This window comes from Plenodomus lingam (assembly GCF_022343315.1).
Source record: "Plenodomus lingam strain CAN1 chromosome Unknown contig_19, whole genome shotgun sequence".
NCBI lineage: Eukaryota > Fungi > Ascomycota > Dothideomycetes > Pleosporales > Leptosphaeriaceae > Plenodomus > Plenodomus lingam.
The window spans coordinates 2,133,850-2,158,103 of NW_027093936.1; the positions used below are offsets into that span (position 1 = coordinate 2,133,850).

At 52.4% G+C, this 24,254-nt stretch overlaps 11 protein-coding genes across 11 annotated transcripts; 7 read left to right on the forward strand and 4 right to left on the reverse strand.

The window, feature by feature from the left end:
• Nucleotides 1-565: 565 nt before the first annotated feature.
• Nucleotides 566-1,433, reverse strand: IAQ61_004767 (uncharacterized protein; the record flags this gene model as incomplete). The annotated part of the gene is made up of 2 exons (XM_003839376.1): nt 566-1,208; nt 1,312-1,433. The coding sequence occupies 2 exons, from the start codon at nt 1,431-1,433 to the stop codon at nt 566-568; spliced, it is 765 nt and encodes a 254-aa protein (XP_003839424.1).
• A 324-nt stretch (nt 1,434-1,757) lies between these two features.
• On the forward strand, nt 1,758-3,410 carry IAQ61_004768 (uncharacterized protein; the record flags this gene model as incomplete). Its single annotated transcript, XM_003839377.2, has 1 exon — nt 1,758-3,410. One exon carries the CDS (start codon nt 1,758-1,760, stop codon nt 3,408-3,410), a length of 1,653 nt encoding a protein of 550 aa, XP_003839425.2.
• Nucleotides 3,411-4,099: 689 nt separating this feature from the next.
• IAQ61_004769 (uncharacterized protein) lies at nt 4,100-5,785 on the forward strand (the record flags this gene model as incomplete). Its single annotated transcript, XM_066096490.1, has 1 exon — nt 4,100-5,785. One exon carries the CDS (start codon nt 4,100-4,102, stop codon nt 5,783-5,785), a length of 1,686 nt encoding a protein of 561 aa, XP_065953808.1.
• A 201-nt stretch (nt 5,786-5,986) lies between these two features.
• IAQ61_004770 (uncharacterized protein) lies at nt 5,987-6,321 on the reverse strand (the record flags this gene model as incomplete). Its single annotated transcript, XM_003839378.2, has 2 exons — nt 5,987-6,212; nt 6,269-6,321. Coding segments are annotated over 2 exons (279 nt in total), but the record flags the coding sequence as incomplete, so codon positions are not given.
• Nucleotides 6,322-7,152: 831 nt separating this feature from the next.
• On the forward strand, nt 7,153-7,691 carry IAQ61_004771 (uncharacterized protein; the record flags this gene model as incomplete). Its single annotated transcript, XM_066096491.1, has 3 exons — nt 7,153-7,305; nt 7,463-7,484; nt 7,657-7,691. The coding sequence occupies 3 exons, from the start codon at nt 7,153-7,155 to the stop codon at nt 7,689-7,691; spliced, it is 210 nt and encodes a 69-aa protein (XP_065953809.1).
• A 168-nt stretch (nt 7,692-7,859) lies between these two features.
• On the forward strand, nt 7,860-11,191 carry GDH1 (glutamate dehydrogenase (NADP(+)) gdh1; the record flags this gene model as incomplete). Its single annotated transcript, XM_003839379.1, has 3 exons — nt 7,860-8,212; nt 8,275-10,981; nt 11,036-11,191. The coding sequence occupies 3 exons, from the start codon at nt 7,860-7,862 to the stop codon at nt 11,189-11,191; spliced, it is 3,216 nt and encodes a 1,071-aa protein (XP_003839427.1).
• A 1,633-nt stretch (nt 11,192-12,824) lies between these two features.
• Nucleotides 12,825-13,404, forward strand: IAQ61_004773 (uncharacterized protein; the record flags this gene model as incomplete). Its single annotated transcript, XM_066096492.1, has 3 exons — nt 12,825-12,852; nt 12,926-13,245; nt 13,324-13,404. The coding sequence occupies 3 exons, from the start codon at nt 12,825-12,827 to the stop codon at nt 13,402-13,404; spliced, it is 429 nt and encodes a 142-aa protein (XP_065953810.1).
• Nucleotides 13,405-13,964: 560 nt separating this feature from the next.
• IAQ61_004774 (uncharacterized protein) lies at nt 13,965-16,508 on the reverse strand (the record flags this gene model as incomplete). The annotated part of the gene is made up of 1 exon (XM_003839380.1): nt 13,965-16,508. The coding sequence occupies one exon, from the start codon at nt 16,506-16,508 to the stop codon at nt 13,965-13,967; it is 2,544 nt and encodes an 847-aa protein (XP_003839428.1).
• Nucleotides 16,509-16,770: 262 nt separating this feature from the next.
• On the forward strand, nt 16,771-17,572 carry IAQ61_004775 (uncharacterized protein; the record flags this gene model as incomplete). Its single annotated transcript, XM_003839381.1, has 5 exons — nt 16,771-16,957; nt 17,012-17,138; nt 17,191-17,232; nt 17,282-17,327; nt 17,375-17,572. The coding sequence occupies 5 exons, from the start codon at nt 16,771-16,773 to the stop codon at nt 17,570-17,572; spliced, it is 600 nt and encodes a 199-aa protein (XP_003839429.1).
• A 354-nt stretch (nt 17,573-17,926) lies between these two features.
• Nucleotides 17,927-21,372, forward strand: IAQ61_004776 (uncharacterized protein; the record flags this gene model as incomplete). The annotated part of the gene is made up of 3 exons (XM_003839382.1): nt 17,927-17,959; nt 18,008-18,076; nt 18,127-21,372. 3 exons carry the CDS (start codon nt 17,927-17,929, stop codon nt 21,370-21,372), a joined length of 3,348 nt encoding a protein of 1,115 aa, XP_003839430.1.
• Nucleotides 21,373-23,148: 1,776 nt separating this feature from the next.
• On the reverse strand, nt 23,149-23,601 carry IAQ61_004777 (uncharacterized protein; the record flags this gene model as incomplete). The annotated part of the gene is made up of 1 exon (XM_003839383.2): nt 23,149-23,601. The coding sequence occupies one exon, from the start codon at nt 23,599-23,601 to the stop codon at nt 23,149-23,151; it is 453 nt and encodes a 150-aa protein (XP_003839431.2).
• Between the last annotated feature and the right edge of the window lie 653 nt (nt 23,602-24,254).

Consider the following 24,254-nt stretch of genomic DNA (forward strand, 5'->3'; position numbering starts at 1 on the left):
CTTCATCCTACGAGGTCAAGATTTTTACAACGAATATCGCGACGACGACATGATATGCATACTACTGTGGGAGGCGGGCAAACGAATTATCCAGCTTTTCAACAAGTGCTTCACGGCGTCAGGGCAGCTAATACCCTTTTGATACCAGCCCGTTTTCTTTTTTTCCAAAAAGTTTCTCTCACATGCAAACATTTCATTGCACCATAGATTAGCGCAGGTCTCGGGGCGGACTTGTCGCATGGCGTTCGCATCTTGGACATTTCAACATTCAGGCCACAGTGCGTTGTCAACGCGCACGCTGGGGCTCGGGCGCGGATCATGCGTCGCAAAGGAGGATACAAAGTAGAGAGAATTGAACCTAGTTGAAGCTGTCTTGTCGTTTGGCAATGACGGCCAGGGTTGTCACCATAGTTGACTTTTCTGCACCTTGTCGATGATGGCGTGATGGAGGCAATGAGAAGCAGTGGTATCATGTGAATGTGAAAGGTTAACCTGGCAAGGCTCTACAGTGTATGCTACAGTCTTGGAGTACAGATCGATGCAACAGTATAGTGGGACTTCGCTTTCAAGGTCGCATGTCTGTATTCCCTTTCGTGACGTCCCCTCGGTGCACCCGCCAGACGATGGTATCCCGCCACCCCAAGACTGGATTCTCAAAGTCTTTGAATCGCGTCTCATACACCTCAAACCCAGCCTTGCGCAATACATTGTGGCTGGTGACATGTTCGGTGTCGGTATGTGCTTCAGCGTAGTCGAACCTTTCGACTGGCTCTGTTGGAATCGTCCTGTCCTCTGGACGGGAGTCGGTGGGGTCGTCAGGGTTCGGTGGAATAGAAGCCGTTTGCGAGGCATCGAAATGAGCAAAGAACAGCGGCAAAAAGGCACGCAGGGCTTCAGTGGCGTAGCCATAGCCCCAATATGAGGGGTGGAACATGTAGCCTATCTCTGGGGCGCGGACTGCGCCTATAAGTCCGATGACTCGGGGTGTGTACTGAAGCGTCGTCGTCGCCGTCGTGTCTAAAGGAGGGAATGCTGGGAAGGTGGATGTTAAAGGCGTCTTGGGAGGACTGTTGGGTGGATCGGTAGAAGGGTTCGAAGCAAGAGCCGAGGGCAGAAGTTCGATTGCGAAGTTCCAGTTTATGGGGGATGCGTGACAGCCGTGTATCCAGGCGCGTGTTTTGGCGAGGTCAGCCGAGGGGAGGAGGGAGCTGTCATTCTGTCAGTCAGGGCCTACGATGATTGCGTTCCGCATGAATATTGCATTGTCATAGGAGAGATATAGCAGAGTCCAGAGCAAAAAGAGTGACTTACGTGTGCTTCATAACCTCTGCATCTTGGTGCATCAAGAGCACATCCTCCGCATCCTCCATCGCAAGCGGCCGCAACAGCAACCTCGCTGTCCTAGCCACAATCTTGGAGTCGACAACTACCATCTTCTTTTACTGCCACAGCGGAAGTTCGAAAGCAAACCATCTTTGCGCCGTTTCCAAGTTTTGTGCACCGATGATGCGCCAGATCAAACCATGGAGCTCGAGCGTCGCATCGAGAAGACGCGTTAATGAGGTAATGCGCTAGCCGGCTGGAGCCACGACTTTGTTGACCGACTATTAACCTCATCTGTTGTCCTGCTGTCCAACACACCGCATCCACACGCCGGCCACCAATCACCATGGCGTCCTGAAGCCAAATTCAACGACTTTTCCAAACCTTCTCGAGACTTGCTTGGTTGTCTTCAGACTCGAACCCACGAACCAATCATGTCGAATGCCATTCTTTCCGCTTCCGCGAAGGGCGCTACCTTTCTCATCCTGCTGCAGGTGGCATCGCGAGCGCTGACTTTTGCCGTCAATCAAGTTTTGCTGCGGTTCCTCGAGCCAAAGCTCCTCGGTGTATCTGCACAGCTGGAACTCTTCTCCATTTCCGTCTTGTATTTTGCACGGGAGAGTCTACGTGTGGCATTGCAACGCCAGGCGCACGGTACGCAGGCCGTGGTCAATCTTTCTTATCTCGCCGTGGGGCTTGGAACGCCGTTGGCATATGGACTGGCGATAGCGTGGATGAGATCTGATTACCCCAATGTTCCTTACTTTACGGAGGCGCTGATTCTCTATTGCCTTGCCACATTTCTTGAGTTACTCTCGGAGCCGGCGTTCTCGGCTGTGCAGCAGAAGCTATTGTATAAGACTCGAGCATCCGCGGAGAGTTCTGCTACGCTGGTGCGATGTTTGGGTACCTGTGGTTCTGCCATCTTGGCCAGCTGGGCTGGACTTGATATCGGGGTGTTACCATTTGCGGTCGGGCAGTTGGCATACGCTCTGACACTTGTTGTTGTGTACTCGTACCAAACATGGCCGGTTGCAAGGACGGATGGCTTCTCCTTGTTCCCTGTGAAGGTTGCATCTACAGAGGAAGATCCGGCCCTACTCGATTACTTTTCGGCCCCGCTACTTCAGCTCACGGGATCACTCACTCTGCAGTCGAGCTTGAAGTATGTCTTGACACAGGGCGATTCGCTCCTCATTGCCGCGCTGGCATCTCTCGCTGATCAAGGTGCATATGCATTGGCTTCCAACTACGGCGGACTCATCGCACGCATGTTATTCCAGCCTATTGAAGAAAGTAGCCGGAACATGTTTGCGAAACTCTGCGCTGACACGGAGTCACCACGAAGCACCAAAGAGACGAAGAAGTCAATGCAAAAGGAAGAGCAAAAACAGAATCTCGGCCAAGCCTCACGGGTCCTGACGACCATCCTACGTCTTTACTTGATCATTTCACTCTTCGCAGTTACCCTTGGTCCCGTTCTTGCTCCCACGCTCCTATCCATTGTCGCCGGCAGGAAGTGGTCTGCAACGTCAGCATCCCAGGTCCTATCAACGTACTGCTTCTATATCCCCTTTCTGGCCATCAACGGCGTGACCGAAGGCTTTGTTGCCGCTGTCGCTACCAACAAGGAACTGTATGCCCAATCTGTGTCGATGGGCATCTTCTTCTTCCTCTTTGCAGGCAGCGCATGGTTCTTCATCGGACAGCTGGAACTCGGTGGCAGCGGCGTGGTGCTCGCAAATATTGTGAATATGGGTCTACGTTCGATTTGGAATATCTGGTTCATCAAGAGCTTCTTCGGGCGGAGAGAGTCGGGGTTCAGTGTGTTGGGCACACTACCGTCACTGACGGCTGCTGCGCCTGCAGCTGTGGTCCCTGCCCTGATGCGGACGAAACCTGGCATTCGATTTCTTTCGAGATTTGGTGTGGTGGGGGAGCTGGTTAGCATGGGGGTGATTGGGGGGGTCTATGTCCTCCATGTGCTTTGGTTTGAGCGGCGGTTCTTGCGGGATTGCTATCTTATGCTGAGGCCGTCTGGAACTGCTCCAGCGCGTCAAAAGCCCGAGACAGTAGCGAGCCAATAGGGAGATATCTTCATGACCAGGCTGAAGCATTTCGTCTCGTACACACAATGAGACAAGAGTAGATCTCCAGAAGGGCAGCAAAGTCTAAAGCCTTGTTTAACCGCTCTGGCGACATCAGAATCATGCAAATTCCCATCTGGAGTCATCTGGAAGGTCCCACTCGTGGACAGATGCCATGTTCGAGGACCAATGTCCAAACCCGACTGAGGGGCACTAGCGATTGAATTTTTTACCTGCATCATCCTGCAAGCCGCTTAGATGAACCAACATCAACCGTCGTCGCTTCCAACCAGTGACCAACCCTCTCGAACTTGCTGCAGAAAGTTTTTTTCTTTTTTTTCTCTTAGCACATCACACGACCGTACTATCGAGTTTCCTGGGGGTAATCGAGGGGTAACAGAAACTCCATTCTCCGGATTCGCAATTCCAGTCGTCTCCACTCTGCAAAAAGCTGGGGGTAATAGCAACCGTTTAAAGCCTTGGCAACATCACCCAACACGGTACCAGCCCTGGCGCATGAACAAGCTGCCGAAGCGAACGAACCCCCGCAGGTAGTTACGAAACACGCCGAGAGGTTCTGCGGCTCGCACCGTCTGTGCGCTTTACAATACCACTGTACAGTACACACCAAGTACGCGTCAGGATTCCCACGACTGCAGAAGAGCCGAGTGGGACGTAGCAAGTGTGCCATGGACGGGGACGAGTCAAGATACTACCATGGCTTGGTGGACATGGGCAGCAATGGCATACGTTTCTCGATAACGAATCTGACGCCCGCAACGCAACGGATACTGCCCCCTGTGTATCTCGATCGTGCGGCGATATCACTCTACGATGCTCAGTATGCAAATGGCAGTGTTGTGCCCATTCCCGAAGCCACGATCCAACAAGTGCTCAAGGGTTTTCGGCGATTCAAATCAACATGTAAAGATTTTGGCGTGCCCGAGCATCAAATCAGAGTCGTAGCTACAGAGGCCACTCGCAAAGCATCCAATTCTGAAGAGTTTCGGGCCAAGATCAAGCAGGCTACGGGATGGACTGTGGAACTGTTACCAAAGGAGATGGAAGGCAGGATCGGAGCATTTGGTGTCGCCAGCTCGTATGAAAATGTCACGGGGCTCATGATGGATCTCGGGGGTGGAAGTACACAACTGACGTGGATCACCACACAAGATGGCGAGGTCACCATGAGCGAGAAGGGAAGTGTCAGTCTGCCCTATGGTGCTGCTGCCCTTTCCCGACGACTAGAAGCCGCAGGACGTCCTAGCAGCCAGAGCTTCAAAGCCTTCGAGTCAGAAGTCGTTGCAGACTTGCAGAACGCTGTGCAGGCTATCCAGATCCCACAGAGTCTCCTAGAGCGGTCCAATTCGCCCGAGGGCCTCTCCCTCTTCCTTTCTGGCGGCGGGTTCAGAGGTTGGGGCTTCATTCTCATGTCCAAGCACGCTATCAGGCCTTACCCTATTCCCATCATCAACGGCTTCCGCACCACGCACGATCTATTTCACGACACGGAGGCTGTGCAAGCGGCCGTCCAAAAGGAGGATACACCAGACATCTTTCGTGTATCGGCAAGACGTGCCAGCCAAGTTGTAGCAGTTGGGTTTCTGGTCACCTGTCTATCACGAGCACTACCCAGTATCATGGATGTCCACTTCTGTCAAGGCGGTGTGAGAGAAGGTGTGTACTTTGCGGACATGGACCCGGTCGTCAGGAAAGATCCGCCGCTGGTAACAGCCACGAGACCGTATGCTCCTCAATCGGCGCCCTTACTGGCCAATCTGATGATGGAAGCCATTGTCCCCCCGCCTCGGGCACCGCAGCAATTGATATTCAGCCGTAGTCTGGTGGAGGCTTTTGTACAAGGCATGTTTGCACACATGGCAAACACCAAGGATCTGCGCAGTGGATCAGCACTGCGCAGCACAACGACGGGTATCTTCTCTGCTGCGCATGGACTGAGTCACGAGCAACGTGCGATGCTGGCCATTCTTCTCTGCGAGCGCTATGGAGGATATGGCTCGCTGAGTCCTACGGAGCAAGACTTTTACAGACGCATGCTACAACTCGTTCCTGATGGAATGGAGTGGTGGTGCATGTATCTTGGCCGCATTGCTGCTGTCATTGCCAGCGTGTATCCAGCTGGGCTAGTCAGGGAAGAGAGGCTGGGCTTGAAGGTGCAGTGGGTGATGACGAAGAAGGACAAGGAGAAGCTGTGTATTGATTTTGGCTTCGTCAAGGAGTTGGACGAGTTGGACGAGGGCTTGTTTGGATCGCTGGAAAAGGTCTCCAAGGCGGGTAAGAAGAAGAACTGGATGGGGGGAGGTGGATACAAGGTGATGGTCATTGTCAATGGCCATGAGCTGGCGGAGGAGTAGAGGTTTGGATGAATCTGTTTGTTAGAGGGCGTCGTGGGAACCCTGTAGGGGTTCGTGAAGTGTACACACACACACACACAAAAGGAGTCACGATGTGTTAGCATGGTGCAGGGGTAAGTGGGGCGGATATGGTGAAGTCTAGAATGGAGATGGTAGGCTGTACAAGGTAAAAGTACCGATCTAGATGTGTAAGTGTGCACATCAGGTGGCCGCGAAAAAGAATAGACGGGGATGGCCTGCGGGCGGTGTGTGGTCCATGTGTTGTTGTTTGTCGTTTGGTGGACGAGTGAGAGCGGAAGCCACGGGCGGGCTACGTAGAGTAGGTACCTCACAAAGGTAGCCAAGGTAATCTGACCTCTTCAACGGACTGGTACGACTCAGCCGCAGCAGCCAGACTGGCCATGCTCGTCCCTTCTCGCACGAGAGACTGGTCCACGTGCAGCTCAGATGCAACAATGGACTTGCTGTGGAGCCACCACGTACCCGTTGAACCCGTCACAAGTACTGGGGACCGCCATGGACAGGGCTGGAGTGCGCTGGAGTGAGTAATCGGTAGCAGGATGGGGTTGCCAAGGATCGTGAAGCTGGCCGACCGGAACGGCCGTTGTCGCACGTGCGTGTATGTGTGAGTAAGAGAGAGAGAGAGAGAGAGAGTGTGTGTGTGTGTGTGCGTGTGAGAGAGTGTGTATGGGAAAACTCTGCAGATGCATCATCGTCCTATTGCCCGCAACGTTGCGTGGTTTTTGGACGCGTGGACGTCAGGGCCTTTGGAGCGATTACGTGAAGTTTCGATGCGGTGGACTAGTTAGCGGTTAAGTGGCGCCTGCCAATCCATGCACCCCTCCGGATTCCTGGGGAAGCTGCCGACTAATTCGGGGAGGAGGGGCGAGGGAAGGCGCACTCGGCCTTCCACAACGGCACAGGACCAGAGCTTACTACTGCCACTTGCCACTGTCACTGACTGCCATTGTTACGGCTAACTGGTACGGGCTACTACGGCTACTACGCTACTACTACTACTACTACTACTACTACTACTACTACTACTAACAAGTACAGTACTGCGACCGGTATTGCCTGCTCCCCCCAGTACCTGTCATACAATACTATACTCGGTCCCCTGACGACGATTACCTTACCTAGCCCTTCCCCCCCCCCCCTCCCCCCTCCCCCTGGCTGTCTACGATACCTACCCTGGTCTGGGTCCCCACAGGAGGTTACCACCCACACAAAGTAGGTACACTCGATTAGCTATCGTGGTAGCCCGTACGAACCTGGAAGCACGCAATCTTTCATCCTCACATCAGCCCTCAGTAACCACCAGGCTTCAGCTTATAAGCATGGCCGCCCCCCGCCCCCGCTACACAATGACAACCCCATCCCCCACCCCCATCCAGCTTCGGCTACCACCGTCTACTATATCACACATCATTCCACATCCTCTAGAAGAGTACTGTTACTCCAATTCAATCTTCTCTTTCATTCTTCCTGCTTGGCTCAACGTCCACCATCATCTAAGAGTACCTACCTGACCACTACTCTCTTAACCAATACCGTCATCTGCTCTTGGTTTTCGGTGACACGGCTCCGTGCCATTCCGTATCCCTTGACACCCGTCAAACCGTCCCGACACCTGACGTATTCCCTCGTCTCGTGATTAGTCGGTGCCTGTGCTAGCCAGCCAAACTAGGCGGACGCGGTAAGTTTGCTCTTTCTGTAGTAGCCGCTTAAGCACGGCTTAGAAGCGTCGTGAAGGAGGGCTGCATATGCCAAATAGACAACGAATCCCCCACATTGGGCCCATGTTGGCTATCCACCGAAGCAATTGAGCCATTTTCTCTACCTATAGATGTACTAATCCTAGGCCTCAGAACATACCATCGTGGCATCGCTTGTTCCCCTCTGATTTGCAGGCTCGGACCCTTGCCCCTCCATACGCTCCCCCGCCATCACACACAGACCAACCTCACCACTCGAATCGGACCCCACGAGACAAAGGCAACGTCCCGCTCCCAAGCCAACACAGTCCTCCTTCTTTTCTCCTTCTCTCTCTCCTTCTTCAGATTCTTCCACAATGGCTTCGACACCCCTCAACGGCGCCAATGGGCCCCAACAGCCTCACCACAAACAGCTCGAGCAGGTGCTCAACACGCCCGACAGACGTCCTTCTCCGCTACCCACCCACCTCAGTACCCCTGCCTCGGGATCCGGCCACTCGACCCCACGTATTATCCCACAAGAAGGCTCCGGTGGCTCAGGCTATGTTGCCCCTGTCTTCACGGGCAAGGAGAAGCAAATGGAGGCCGTCATGGACGGCGTCGAGGAGAAGGGTTTCATGCCTCCAGAGCTGGTGGAATCAGAAACCAAGTGGTTCTACAACGAGCTGGGCATCGATGACATGTACTTTGCCACCGAGACGGTAGATGCGTGCGTATACCCTTGCATGACCACAGGTAGCCATCACAAATCCAAAGCTGACAGTTGCCTAGAATCGTGAGCCATGTTCATTCCCTTTACGCCGCCAAGGTCGCCGCTTACGCTCGGGACGACAAACGCCTCGAAATCCGCCTCGACAAGGAAGCTGCCGACCACGCGGTGTACATTGATACCAGCCGGCCTGGTGTGTCAGTCATTGCTGGCCCACAGTACGAACAGCGCATCGGTAAAAAGTACTTGGCCGTCTCAAAACCAGGTCTTGCCTATCGCGTCGAGAGTTTCCGCTCCGAGAGCCCGCTCCCAGGTAGTGATGATCAGCAATTGCGCTGCTACTTCGTCTACCAGTGCGACTTTGTGGACCCCAACCCGAAAGAAACCGAGACAGACATTGAGAAGATTGGTGACAAGCGCTTCTTGCAAAAGGCGACTGATAATACCAAGGCTATTTACCAACAGATTCTAAAAGTCGCCGTCGAGAGAACCGGCCCCGTCATCGAGTACTTCGACATTGAGGGCTCAAGGGACAAGCGCCTGGTCGTCGGCTTCAAACGGGGCAGTGCGTTGGGTCTCTTCAGCGCCTTGAGCGACTTGTACCACTACTACGGTTTGACAACATCACGAAAATATGTCGAGCAATTCTCCAATGGCTACACGTGCATGTCTCTCTACCTGCGCCCTCTACTAGGTGCTGCAGGCGCAAAGCACCCTCCCATCGAGGCTTCGATTCATCAAATCACAAAGGAAGTCTCTTTGCTGTACTGTCTGCCTCAGAACCGATTCCAGACGCTCTTCGCCACTGGACGGCTCAGTCTGCAAGAAACAATCTACGCGCATTGCGTATGGGTCTTCATCACCCACTTCCTAAACCGTCTGGGAAACGAGTACACTGCCCTTGCAGCTATTCTGGACCCCGAGAACAGCGCACACGCCGAGCTTCTCTCCAAGCTCAAGCGGAGGCTACGTGCGGAGACGTTTACCGCAGACTACATCTCCGAGATCATCTTCACATACCCTGAGCTCGTCCACACCCTTTACCTGCCATTTGCCAAGACACACTATGTGCAGACGAGGGGCCAGGCAGACGACTTCTTGCCTACTCTGAGTTATCTGCGACTACAAGTCGATAGGGTCCAGACTGACAGCGAGCTGACGGAAACTATCAACAAAGCCGTCGCCAATGACCACCATGTCATGGTCATGAACTCATTCCGCATCTTCAACAACTCGGTGCTCAAGACCAACTTCTACACCCCGACCAAGGTAGCCGTCAGCTTCCGCTTGAACCCTAACTTCTTGCCTCCTTCAGAGTACCCTCAGCCTCTATATGGCATGTTCCTTGTCATTGGCTCCGAATTCCGCGGTTTCCATCTCCGCTTCCGCGACATTGCTCGTGGTGGGATTCGTATCGTCAAGTCCAGAAGCCAGGAAGCATACTCAATCAATGCGCGGTCCATGTTTGATGAGAATTACAACCTTGCAAACACGCAACAGCGCAAGAACAAGGACATCCCAGAAGGAGGCTCCAAGGGAGTTGTACTTCTTGACTACAAGCACCAGGATAAGGCCCGCGGCGCTTTTGAGAAGTACATTGACAGTATTCTCGATCTTCTCCTACCACCAAGCAGTCCTGGTATCAAGGACCCTATTGTTGATCTTCATGGCAAGGAGGAGATTCTCTTCATGGGCCCGGACGAGAACACGGCTGACCTAGTCGACTGGGCAACGGAACACGCTCGTGTTCGAGGAGCCCCATGGTGGAAGTCATTCTTTACCGGAAAGAGCCCGAAGCTGGGAGGAATTCCCCACGATCGTTACGGCATGACCACACTGTCTGTTCGTGAATACGTGCTTGGTATCTACCGCAAGCTCAACCTTGACCCAAGCAAAGTTCGCAAACTGCAGACGGGTGGCCCAGATGGCGATCTCGGATCCAACGAAATCCTTCTCAGCAATGAAAAATACATCTCGATTGTGGATGGCTCCGGTGTTCTTGTCGACCCCAAGGGTATCAATCATGAAGAGTTGCTGCGTCTGGCCAAGAGCCGCAAGATGATTGGAGAGTTTGACATTTCTAAGCTTTCGCCGGAGGGTTACCGTGTCCTGGTCGATGACTCGAACGTTCGACTGCCGAATGGAGATCTCGTGTACAATGGCACAACCTTCCGGAATACTTTCCACCTTCGTAGCGACATCCATTACGACACTTTTGTACCCTGCGGTGGTCGCCCAGAGTCGATTGATTTGACTTCTGCCAATAAACTCATTGTTGACGGCAAGTCGGTAATCCCATACATTGTCGAAGGCGCCAACCTGTTTATTACCCAAGATGCCAAGCTTAAGCTTGAGAAGGCGGGCTGCATTCTCTACAAGGATGCTTCAGCTAACAAGGGTGGTGTGACTTCATCGTCTCTCGAGGTCCTTGCGTCACTCTCCTTTGACGACGAGAGCTTCATCAAGCACATGTGTGTCGGCGAAGATGGCCAAGCACCAGAATTCTACAACGCCTATGTACGCGAAGTACAAAAGACCATTCAGAACAATGCGCGCCTCGAGTTTGAGGCCATTTGGCGCGAACACCAAAACACGGGTCAGCCTCGCAGCATCTTGAGTGATGTTCTCAGTAACGCGATTACCAAGCTGGACGAGGAGCTACAGAACACAGATCTGTGGAAGGACATCGAGTTCAGGAAGTCTGTTCTCAAGGAGGCGCTGCCCAACATTTTGCTCCAGCAAATTGGGTTGGAAAAGATCATGGAAAGGGTAAGTGAAGCGATGTGGCGGTTGCAAGTGATTTGTTATTAACACACTCAAAAGGTGCCTGACAACTATCTCCGCGCGATTTTCGGAAGCTACCTTGCCAGCCGTTTTGTGTACGAGTACGGTGTTTCGACTAGCCAGTTTGCTTTCTTCGACTTCATGAGCAGGCGCAAGAACTCGGGCAGCAATGGTGCGACGAATAACGCGAAATAAGGGGATTCTCCACTTCACATGATAAAACTTGATTTTTTTCGGCGTTGTGAGCGGCCTGGGAACAAGGCTTAAAAGTTATGAATGGGGATCCATTCAAGGTCTCTTGACGATTGTGGCGTGCATTGGCATGGCATAGCATAGACGGCGCTTAGATATTCTGGAACCTCGAACGTGGCAGCGTGCCTGTCGTGGTTCCAACCAACAATAATGGAGGAATACAAGTGCTTTTTACATGCGACTCTGTTAGATTTCCATTGTGCATCATCACCGTCATCATCATCAATGTTGACTCGTATTTGCACCGGCCATCACAGCAGATGGATGAACAGCCTCGGCACGTATGCCAATGAATAGACTGCACCTACCTCGTCCACACACACACACACACACACACACAACGCGTAGCGTAGAGCAGGCATTCCCACATCCACCCACTCCAGTGCCCTACAGCCCCCCCCCCCCTCCACAATCCCCAAATCCACACCACGTGCACACCGTACCTCCCTCTCTTCTGCGCCACGCATCCCCGCCGCCACGCTTCTGCCTTCATTGGCCCACAGCCCACAGACATCCTAGGTATGTATGTATGCATGTAGGTATGTATGTATGCAGGTATGTATGTAGGTATGCAGGTATGTATGTAGGTATGTATGTAGGTATGTATGTAGGTACCATGTGCCATGTGCCATGTGCCATGTAACCATATAACCATGTAACCATGTGCTGGTCCTTGGCCCTTATCATAGCGAGTGAGACACGTCGCGCGCGTAGAATCCGGGGGAGGCAACAAAGTCTTCCCCTCTCTTCCGACTCTCACTCCCGCCCTCGCTCTCACTTTCACTTTCGCCGTTTTCTTGCCTGTGTGCGTGACATTGACGTCCCTTGCCTCTCTCACCCCGTACTATTCTTTTCTTTCTACAACGCACGACGCACGACGCACGACACACAACGTACAAGTTCGACACCTACCCACCAACACCAAGGAGACAGGCGAACTGGGTCTACCGCACTCACGCACGAACACATACACGTCATTCTTCTCGCCAAGACAAATACGACGCGTGGTAGATTTTGAGAATTCGCTCGCTGGTTTGCGGGGGTTTTTTTCTTTTTTACTGAAACGAAAAGGTTTGGGGCTGGAGTAGGTTTGGGACGGAGTCGGTGGGTTATTTGGGCGAGCTGTGAGTGTTTTTTTTTTATGGTTTCCTTTGGGGAGGGGGGTTTTCTGTGTGTTGCGTATGCCTCGTGTCATGGCTTGTTTTTCCGTTGCGTCGGTTTTGGTTCTGGCTCTGGTTCTGGCTCCGTCTGGCTCGGGTGCAAGTAATGCTTATGCGCCGCGGTGTTGCATCTTGCACCGCCTGTGTGGGGACGACTGAGGCGTGGTCATGGGGCTCATGGGGGTTCCAAGCGTTTCTTTTGCGTTTCTCCATGGATGGCGAGGACGGGTGTGTGGAAAGGTGCTTGTGCGTGGTGTACATACATGGTCCTGCGTGCACTTTCTACCGTTGCTGTAGCATGGGCATACGCATTCTAACACACACGACGCAGCTTCGACGCAACACAACGTGGCTCGACTCGATTCGAACGCTTCCCTTGAAAAAAAAACTTCTGGACTCAGACTATATCTTACAAGATGGCTGCTTCAACCCGCGCAAGCACTGGTCCGTCCTTCCCTTCTCCAGACTCTCCCACCCCTCATCCCTCCAAACATCCACCCCCGCTCACACCCCCCAGGCAACAGCAAACCCCGCATCATCACACAAATCGCCACCGCCGTGGCCCCCAAAAAGCGCACCACCACCTCCGCCCCCAAAGCAAACACCTCAAAGCCGCGTCTCTCCAAGGCGACGACGGGCCGCGTCGCGAAGCCCAAACGCAGTAGTGCTGGCACGACGGCCACTACGCCGACAGGCACGCGGAAGAAGAAGGTAGTGACGGGCGCAAATGTCAAGACGGTGAAGAAGCCGCGGACAAAGACGGAAAAGGTTGCGGATGCGGTCGTGGGTGGGTTGGAGAAGGTGGTTGGAGAGGTGACGGGACGGCCGGGGAAGAAGGTATGAGATGATTTGATTACTCCAGGTTTTTTGGACTTGTTTGTTTCTTCCTTCATTGCTGATGTTTTGCAATTATAGGCTGCCGGGACTGCAAAGGCACGAGGCACAGATCACACGACGAAGCGCGCTGCTCCCAGGACAGGCAAGGTTCAGGGCTGATGGTCTTCGTACGTGCTTTGCCTCAATGTCCCGTGTATATCACAGAGGCATGGTCCTTGCTTCTCGCACGGCTTCGCCGTTCCTTCTTGTGGGGTTTGCGCGCGTTGGGTAGAAGAAACACGAGGCCTCGCTGGTGTTCGTGAGATGGGTGGATTGGTAGGTGGGCTGTGTACCCTGGTATCTCCGATACAATGACTGCACTTTGTTGGATCCATAGCCGCGCCCTTTTGCTCTTTACCATACTATCCCCCCGCTTTTGTTGTCTGTTTGCTTGATCTTCTCTCGGCGTGCTAGGGTAGGGTGGGATGGAGATACCCAAAGTTCACAGTGTGCTGTGTCGAGGTGCTCCTCGGGCCGTGTCGATTCGGTCGGTCATCAGTATTTTTGATAGAAGATCATGTCGTGGTCCCGCGATTGTGTGTTTCTGTCCATTGAATGATGTACATGAATATCCTACACGACGAGCGAGTAATCCAACATCTCCCTCGTCAGGCGCACAGGACGTCCGGCAACCCGATTTGCGCTGTCCCATTTCCACAATCCAATAGCCCATCATTCATTCATGATGGCGAGGTGTGCGTAGCAGCAGCAGCACCTCCACTAGTATTTTGCTCATCTGACGATCTAGCAGGTGCTTGGTCCTCCACCCCCTGCTTATTCAAATTAACCTTTCGAAACTGCGAAACAGATCTTGGCTTCCCCGTCGAGCGTTCATGACTCGATTCCATCCCCAGATAGTATGACAGCTTCGGTACCTTGAGCGCGCCCTCTTGCACAGGTTGCAGGCGCTCTTCCGCCGGTGGATGTGTGTACTTGACCAGCCTCCCACTTCTTATGCGCCACTTGTTCCGGCTCGGATCGTACGCCATGGGCGCATCAATGCTATTCTTGGGTGAATCGCTCACGGTGTAGCGGAATCGGGGTACGTCGACAGGTTGCGACGCACGGAGCGTTGCTATGCGCGTACGTAGCCCGATGATCGTGGTGTACTGTACCTCTGGGCCCTGGCGTAGGCGTAGAATTTCCGGGTATCCTGTGAGCGGCTTGCCTGCTTTGATGGCTGCATTGATGGTAGATTGAAGGTCGAGATCGTAGGCTTCGGCGTCGGACATCATGTTCAAGATGGTGACCCAGTTCTGGAACCGTAACTCGTCGAGTGGAATGCCTGTGGGACTTTTTGGTACACTGGTTCCAGATGCTTCATCTAAAGTTGCGGGCGGTGGCTGATGTGGATCAGTGGAGTATTGATCGTACACGGTCCGCATGTTCTCGGTTGAGGCCAGGGAAACGTGCTCTGGATTGAGGTGCATATAGAAAGGAGTCTTCAGAAGATCCAGTGGCTGTCCAGACATGAGAACGGCTTCGATGTTTACCATTTGACTTTTGAGCGCATCGAGCTCGGATGAAAATTGCTCTACAGTCATGTAGTCAAATGAAACTGTATCAGTGACAGTGTTTTCTTGATCGATTTGCTGCTTGATGTGATTCTCAACGCCTTGCTCAATCGCATGTGGCAACCGAGCGAGTTGTGCCCAAAAGTACTCTTTGTGGTTGGCACGTCGACATGCTTTGGTCAAAGTGATCCAGTCTCCAAAACCAATTCCCGAGCTGTCAGTTTCTGCCTTTGTCACAATGCGTTCCCAGAGTTCCTCAATCACTTCGGTGTTGCCAAGCAAGCCGGCTGCGCTGATGGCATCGCGTGTGGCAACAGGACCTAGCTCCATATTGGCTGCTTTGAGATCTTGTAGAGTACTTGTCAAAAGGCTTGGGACGCGCAATTTCCCAGAGAGCGTGATCAGAGCATCGAAAGGATGAATCTGAGGAGTCATACCCGCGGACATGAGACCTGACATGATGTCGTGCACAGCAGCAACAATGGAGTCGCGTAATGGGGCCTCTTTGTCAGTCAGGCCTCGCTCTATGGTATCAGGCAACAGCTGCGTCATGGCCTGAATGAGTATTCCGACATGGATGCTCTGAAGCTGGCCACCAGCCTCTATGGAGGCATACAAGGCGTTGGCGGTGGCGCGAACAAGCATCATGCGATCAGCCATAGATCGCGAGGCCTCGATTGCAGCTCGCATCTTGGCGAGCAGTGCTGTGACATGGGTTGGTGAAATGACGATGCCAGCACGGCAGGCTAGCATGTATGCTGAATACGCTTCCGAAAGGGGTCTTTCTGCCATGAATAGCTCAAAGTAGCGCGGAGGCACCTGCGAAGGATATAGGCGAAGGGCTGTATCCAGAGCCAGATAGGCATTCCTCCAATCGCGTGCTAGGATACGTGCAGTAAGGATACCCTGTAGCAAGATCATGGGAATGCCAGCAATGGTCGTGGGCTGGGTGCGATCTGGCACGATAGCATCAGGAGCGAGATGATACTGGGCAAAAGTACCAGGAAAGCGCTTGAGGCCATCGAGATACAGGCTTTCAAGTTCGGGCAACAGCATCAAACGACCGTAAGCTAAGAGCTCGATCGCAGCGCCGTATGCACCGGCCGACACATGGCGTTCATCCTGATCGACGAGCCATTGCCAAAGCTCGTGGCCCTCTTCGAAGCGTTTGCAGTCTTTGAAAATACCGAAGAAATGGACGTAGGCGGAGTGGTGGGGTTTGAGGGCGCCGGAACGTAGGTCGGCGACGACTTTTTGGGCGAACGTGAAGAGCTCGGCTCGTATCTTATTGTCAGTTGCCATCCGTGTGCGCACATGTAGTGTCTGCGCGATGCGTCGAGTATCGTATGCGTTCAGCACGCCCGCTTCGAGCAGCATCGGGTACAGGTCCATGACCTGCTGGACATTGCGTACTTCGCAGGCTTCCCGCAACTGCGCCAGCAAATGGTCAAAGGATTGCGCCAATGTCTTTTTCTTGCTACGTTCCGCTGTTCTCGAGTACATGCCAAGGGAATTGCCCTTGCGAGAGATCGACTTGCCATCTGCTCGATTTCCCCTGGCGATGGTTGCATACGATGCTCGTGGTGATGTCTGCAGCAAGGGTGCAGTCGCTGTGGCTACAGGCACCGTGGTCTGAAGTAGACGAGGGGCGAGAAATGGAGCTGACGGACATATCAGCGAGGCCAGCGGCGTTCGCGATAGTTTGTGCATGTCCAGGTGATTGTGTCTTTGTTTCAACAGCGCCGCCACTATCCTGCACTGTCGATACTGTATCCTGCGCACGAGACGATGTCGATGTTTTTTTCATACGGCCTGTGCCAAGACTACACGCTAGCGGCACCCCCGTGATTGGCCACAACTCCGCCATGAAACGAACACCTATGGTATCGAATCCTCGGAAACGCCCACAGAGAGCAGCATACACATACACATACACATCGACACCCTCCCGCCCTCCCGCACCTTGCTCACCATGTCCCGCCCTCTGTCTCTCTTCAGTGTCCAGGCGATCCTGGTCCTTGCCATTGACGATGGCTCCCGCATCCTCACCAAATACTACTCCAACCCGCACCCGCCCGCAGGCCAACAAAATGACTACCCTGGCCAGATTGCCTACAAGACGGTCAAGGACCAGAAAGCCTTCGAGAAGGGCCTGTTGGGTGTGTAGAATTGTCTGATTGGCATCCTCCTCCGCGGCTGACAAAATGGTTCAGAGAAAACAGCCAAGCAGACTTCGGATATAATACTGTACGATGGGAAAGTCATTGTTTTTAAGATGGAATCGGATGTAATGCTCTACGTCGTCGGAAGCGCAGACGAGAACGAAGTGTTGTTGTACAGGTATGCGGCGTGGCCCAGCCCACTCTAAGACGTCAGCTAACAGGAGTACCAGTGTCGTCCTTGCCCTTAGAGACTCGCTCAACATCCTCTTGAAGTAAGCACGTGTACATGTTCGCCGAGTATTTTTCTCTAACGACCGCTAGGAATTCGGTTGACAAGCGGACTGTCATTGAAAATTACGATCTGGTGGTATGTTATCATAATGGGGAATATACGTGACGCTAACACGCGTACAGTCGCTCGCTGTCGACGAGCTCGTAGATGATGGAATCATCCTGGAGACCGACCCCGTAATCGTTGCGTCGCGCGTTAGCAAGCCGCCGGCGCAAGACATGACCTCGATGAAGAACATTGATCTGTCGGAGCAAGGCTTCCTCAATGCTTGGGAATTTGGAAAGCGACAGCTGGCTGAGAGGATACGGCAGGGCCTATAAGCGTGATTGACAAGCAGGCATGGCGTTGATGGAGTTCGGGCAGGCATTCAAGCGCCACAGTGGGCATCATTCTTTGCTTTAGGGTATATCTAGGAGGACCGAGGTCCCGAAACAGTGTACAACGATACTCTGACCTGTTGACTACTCTCAACGTTAGAATCCATGTGATTGCGCCTGTGATGCATGGTTGAGTGTGATTGTCGTTACTAAGCACCCAGGAACCATTTTCATGGACCCTTGCAGAAGACGTGCGCTACTACTCCTAGTTACCACCTCGACATTCGTCATACTCATAGCCGGAGCATCCCCCACTACGACCCCGCCACCACAGTCTCCGCACCAGGCCACAACACGATGAAGCAGAGGTTCTCCAGCCTAGACGTCAAAGTCTGCAATTCCCAATATGCTTTGAAGATGTCAAACTAAATTGGACAGGTCATTGCCCACGAGCTCTCTGCGAAACTCACTTCGCTGAGAGTGACAAATGTCTACGACCTCTCTTCCGTACGGAGCAATTTGTGAAACGTGTGATTCGCCCACTGACAAGTGCAAAGCGCATCTTCCTGATTAAATTCCACAAGCCCGACCACCGCGAACAGCTTCTCATCGACTCAGGGTTTCGCTGCCATCTTACCGAATATGCGCGCACCACTGCTGCCGCTCCGTCTGCCTTCGTCGCCAAACTGCGCAAATATCTCAAGACGCGGAGAGTGACATCAGTTGCTCAGATCGGTACAGACCGTATCCTGGAGTTCCAGTTTTCCGATGGACTATACAGGCTCTACCTGGAATTTTACGCCGGGGGCAACATCGTACTGACCGACGCCAACCTCCACATCCTGTCTCTTCTGCGGAATGTGGATGAGGGCGCAGAACACGAAAAGCTTAGAGTGGGTCTGCAATACAATCTCTCACTAAGGCAGAACTATGGAGGTGCACCAGAACTCACCAGCGAACGAGTTCGCCAGGGTCTTCAGAAGGCGGTGGACAGGCAGCAGGAGCAACCTGCAGCTACTGGTAAAAAGTCGAAGAAGTCCGGCAAGGACGCGCTACGAAAAGCACTGGCAACTTCGATAACTGAATGCCCCCCGCTACTTGTGGACCATGCTCTGCACAACGCAGACTTCGACTCTTGCTTGAAGCCCGAACAAGTCCTCGCGGATGAGTCGCTTCTCGAGAAGCTAGTAGTCGTTCTCAAGGACGCGCGGAAAATCGCAGAAGAGATCACCCAGCCCGAGCAGATCAAGGGCTACATTCTAGCAAAACCCAATCCGGCAGTAGCGAGCACAGAAGACGCATCATCCGGAAAGGCTAAATTTCTCTATGAAGACTTTCATCCCTTCAAATCACAACAGTTTGAAAATCTAGATTACCAATTTCTAGAATTTGATGGGTTCAACAAGGCTGTTGATGAGTTCTTCTCTTCAATCGAAGGCCAGAAGCTGGAGTCGAAGCTCACTGAGCGGGAGCAACAAGCCAAGAAGAAGCTGGAAAAGGCGCGCAAGGAGCATGAGGAACGAATTGGAGGACTGCAGCAAGTCCAAGAGATGAACTTTCGCAAGGCTGAAGCAATCTTGGCCAATGTTCATCGTGTCACCGAAGCCACAGAAGCTGTCAATGGGCTGATCAGGCAAGGGATGGACTGGGTCGACATTTCACGACTGATTGAACGAGAGCAGGCCCAGGGAAATGCTGTCGCACAATCCATTCGCCTTCCTCTCAAGCTTCACCAGAACACCATCACGCTACTACTTAACGAGACTGATTGGGATCACGAGGAAGAGGAAGAAGACGAAGGCAATGAGACAAGTTCGGTCAGCGAAGACAGCGAGGAGGAGGAAGAAGGTTCAAAGAAGAAGGCTGCGCCCACTAAGGTGACGCAGCAGCCACAATTGGCAATCGATATCGACCTCGGTTTATCTGCATGGGCAAATTCTACAGAGTACTACGACCAGAAAAAGACGGCCGCTAGTAAAGAAGACCGTACTGCTGCAGCATCGAGCAAAGCATTGAAGAGCCACGAGAAAAAGGTCACAGAGGACTTGAAGAAGGGATTGAAACAGGAGAAGGAAGTGCTTCGTCCCGTGAGAAAGCAGCAATGGTTTGAGAAATACATCTACTTTATCTCGTCAGACGGTTACCTCGTGCTTGGCGGAAAAGATGCGCAGCAAAACGAGATCATCTATAAGCGCTTTCTGAGGAAAGGAGACGTGTACGTACACGCGGATCTCAAAGGAGCAGTTCCGATGATCATCAAGAACAAACCAGATACACCGGACGCCCCGATTCCACCTTCAACACTATCCCAAGCGGGCCATCTATCTGTTTGTACCTCAGAGGCGTGGGAATCAAAGGCTGTTATGTCTGCGTGGTGGGTTCGTAGTACTCAGGTTAGCAAGACTGGCCAGACAGGTGAATTTCTTCCAGCTGGTATGTTCAACATCACTGGCAAGAAGGAGTTTTTACCGCCGGCTCAGCTCGTGGTTGGCCTTGCAGTCATGTTTGAAATCAGCGAATCGAGCATATCGAACCATCAAAAGCATCGCATTCAAGCAACAGCCGTTTCCGCGGCAGAAATGACGGAGGATTCCACAAATGCCGAGGAAGAAAGGAACGAAGCCGATAGTGAACATGACGATGAATTTCCAGACGCCAAACTGGATTCAGGTTCCGACGACGATGAATTCCCGGATGCAAAAATCGATGATGCTGAGGACAGTGACGCAGAATCTGAGGCTGGTGCGTTGCGAACGAACCCCCTTCAGTCACACAAGATGGTGGACAAACACGACTCGGAGACAGAAGACGACACATCCCCCAATAACAAGCCCGCAGGCACTGAATCCCACGATATTCGTGAGGCGCCAGCTAAAGAAAGCACTGTTGATGACGGCGCAGAATCGGTTGGAAAGACTGACCCGACATCTCGACGCCATCTCTCAGCACGAGAGCGACGACTGTTGAGAAAGGGTCAGCAGCTGGATGGTGCGGATATCGCAACGGGTCCCGGTTCAGCGGATGAATCTGTCCATGGCGACCCATCAGCGTTCACGAAACCACCCGCTACTGTGACATCCCAAAGCAGCAAAGCATCAGCACTACCTCGCGGTAAGCGTGGAAAAGCTAAGAAGCTCGCTACCAAGTACGCCGCGCAAGACGAGGAAGATCGCGCGTTGGCTATGCGTCTACTGGGCTCTCAATCCGGCCAACAGGCCGCCGAAGCCGCAGCGCAAGAGAAACGTAAAAAAGAAGAACAAGCTCAAGCGGACAAGCAACGTCGTCGTGACCAGCACTTCCGCGCTCAAGCAACTGGTAAAGCTGCCGAAGAAGCCCGTCGCGTTGCCCTCGAAAACGCCCAAGAGGAAGATGATGAGGGCGATGAAGTCCTACGGACCAATCTCACGAAACTCAACGCTTTCACCGGCCGTCCCCTACCTGGTGATGAACTCCTCTCAGCCATCCCAGTATGCGCACCCTGGTCTGCACTCAGTACTTACAAGTACAAAGCCAAGATCCAGCCCGGTTCGACAAAGCGCGGCAAAGCTGTCAAAGAGATCCTCACCATCTGGGACCATGCTGGTAAAGACGCAAAGGTAATAGACAAGCTCAGCCAAGACGTCGAGCGTATCTGGCCAAAGGAAATTGAGCTCATTCGGGGATGGAAGGATATCGAGGTCGTGGGTATCATGCCAGTGAGTAAAGTTAGGGTTATGATTGCGGGCGGACGGCGAGGAGTAGAGATTGCCAAGGGGAAGGGAAAGAAGAGTGCGAGAGGGGGGAGAGGAAGTAAAAAGAAGTAAAGCATAGTTGTAGAGAAATAAGACCGGAAAGTCTTTCCTGAAAAGTTTGCCAGTCGCCTAGCAGTCAATGACGGTAGCGTGTTTAATCTTATAGTCGCCTCTGTGTTATATGTTCTTCTTTCGTTTTTGATTTCTCCACCTCGAATTCACAATCATCTCAACTCCTTGAAAACTAACTTTCGCAACGTCTTCTGTACCTCCCAACTTCTGTCACAACATTTTATTTTGTCCTAGAAAGATTTTTCCACAAATTATACATTTGGTTGGCTGTCGGGTTTATAACATGTCAGGGATCATTATGATATGTTTGCACCATGCACTATCTCACCCATATCTTCCTTTGATCGTGCACGTCTTTCTCTTTCTACGTACACAACTAACAACCATAAACGCTGCACATGGTGCATGTCTTGGTTCGAAAATACCAATTAGACTGTAAACTCTCCGCTTTCTGAATGTAGTCAATAATCTCCCCGATGCACAAAAGATACGCTACAGTACATAAACATATCCGCGCCTACTCTTAAACTCCAATCTCACGACACCTCGACTCCACCACCTACCCCACCCCCTTCACAAAACCAGCATCCAGCCATCCCCAGCCATCTAGAACCTGACAGCCAGGCCGTCCCCAGCCACCCAAAATAGTCAGCTTCCAGTACTGCCATACGATTTCAGTAACCGATGCAACCCGCTTCGATTCGGTCACTAAGCCCATTCGGACCCCCGACCTCCATCCCGCCCCCATTTTACCCGCTCAATTCACGCGACGCCCATGTACATGCGGGGTACATGCGGGATGAGAACGAGCCGTAGTATCGGTAGCCAGCCCTCTTCTCCCTTCCCCCTTTTTTATGATACGATGCAAGAGGGAAAGAAAAGAGAGAAAAGGGGATGAAGGGGATTGCGGTGTATGGATTGATAATAGGGAAAAGGTGTAGGGATTGCGTGAAGAGTTTTAGTGTGGGATTCCGCTTGGTGCTGAGAGTTGTCCGAATGGGGATATTACTTTGCTCTTCATTTTTGCTTTTAGTTTCTGTTTTGGTTATTCGCGCAGGGAAGTCAGGTGTGTTGTTGCCGTAGTGGATGCCGTTGCTCAATGCCGTACTAGATGCCGCGTGAGTTATGGGTAGTACTGCGGTGCTTCTCCATTGTAGCAGACGATATAGCTCGTATTATCCCAGCCACGAGTCCCATCACCTTGGTTCGCTATGCCCTAGTCAGACAATCACCCTACAATGGCACATATGTACATAGACCTGAGCAAACCGATCAATGCCAGATCAGGTCATGCACGGCTGTGCAGATCCTAGATAATGCACACATATACTCATTGCTTTTTTTTTGGTGATGAGTTGGTTACTCCACGCTTTGGGAGATGGTGCGGGATGGCTTACGTGGGTTCTGCGTCTGGTGCACAGGGGGTGGGAGATAGTTTTCGTGGGGGAATTTTTTGGTTTTAGGAAGGGATTGCCGGTAATGACAGTAGTGTTTATGGCGAGTTGGAGTATGTATGTGGGACTTGAAGAGTGTGTCAAGTCGATAACGTAGAATACATGTAACAAGACAAAGACGCGGCTAAAACGAATATCGTACTTAATTCTTACCATGTTCGAGGAGACCATTCACGTAGCATTTTCCTGTCAAGGCAAGGACATAACAGCACATTCCTAGTCCATGGGAGGATACAATGGCACCCAGGCGAGCATAGCAAGTTCACCTGCTCCAACGAAATCTCTCATTGTACTATAATAATATAGGGTATCAGTTAAAACGTCAAAGGATCGTACATTTCGGTCTATGTTTCTTCCTCTCCCTGTCCCTATCTCTCGGCCGTCCCGGTCTGGCCCCCCGCGACGGTCTTGGCGAATCGGGAGGCGCATTCCGCCTTTCGTCCTGATCTTTGCGCATAATCTGCCTGCACAAATCGACAAAGGCTTCGTCGACGTTTGCTCTTCGCCGCGCACTCGTCTCAAAGTATGGGATGTTCCACTCGCGGGATACTGCAAAGGCGCGGGGCCGGGAAATGGCGCGGTCATCTTCTAGGTCGGATTTGTTGCCGATGAGGACCATGGGAACGTTATCGTCTTCTTTTATGCGGCTGATTTGTTCGCGGAGCTCGGCAAGCTCGTAGAAGGAGGATTGTGAAGTTATGCTAAAGACCAAGAGGAAGCCTTGGCCGGTTTTCATGTAGAGTTCTCTGTTGTTTGTAAGTAATAGGATCATCATGTTTTGGTGAGTTGGGGATTATGGACCTCATGGCAGCTATATTGATGTTAGCGTTGTGTACTATGCGTATTCCAGGAGAACACTATCACTTACTAAATTGTTCTGTTCCCGCCGTATCGAGAATCTCCAAGATAACGTGACGACCCTAAGTGGGTCAGCAAGCCTCAAGGTTGGCTGAACCTGTCAGCAAACTTACGTCGACATCGAGTACTTTTCTGTATGAGTCTTCAATGGTCGGGTCGTAGCTCTCTATCCAGACATTTTGTACAAATTGCGCTACGCAAAAGTCAGTGATTCAACAGCTTCGACATGTTGGGGCTTGGGTGACATACCAGTTAAGCAACTTTTCCCGACTCCACCTGTCGCGCCGTCCTGATTAGCTGTGCCATGGAATGCAAATCACGTTTCTCAGACTTACCAGACCCCAAGACAACTATATGATACTCTCTTTGCGACATGCCTCACCTGGGTTGAAATGTTCGCGGGAGGTAGGATGTAATCTATGCGAAAGATGCTCCTTGCCTCCCGTGGCGGTGTGGGCCACAGAAGTATGAGCGGCTCAAATGCCCGGTCGCGTGTCTGATCACGAAAGTGGTCCTGCCGAAGAATCGATAGAGGCACAAATTTATTATTGACTTGTGAAGAGGTCCGAG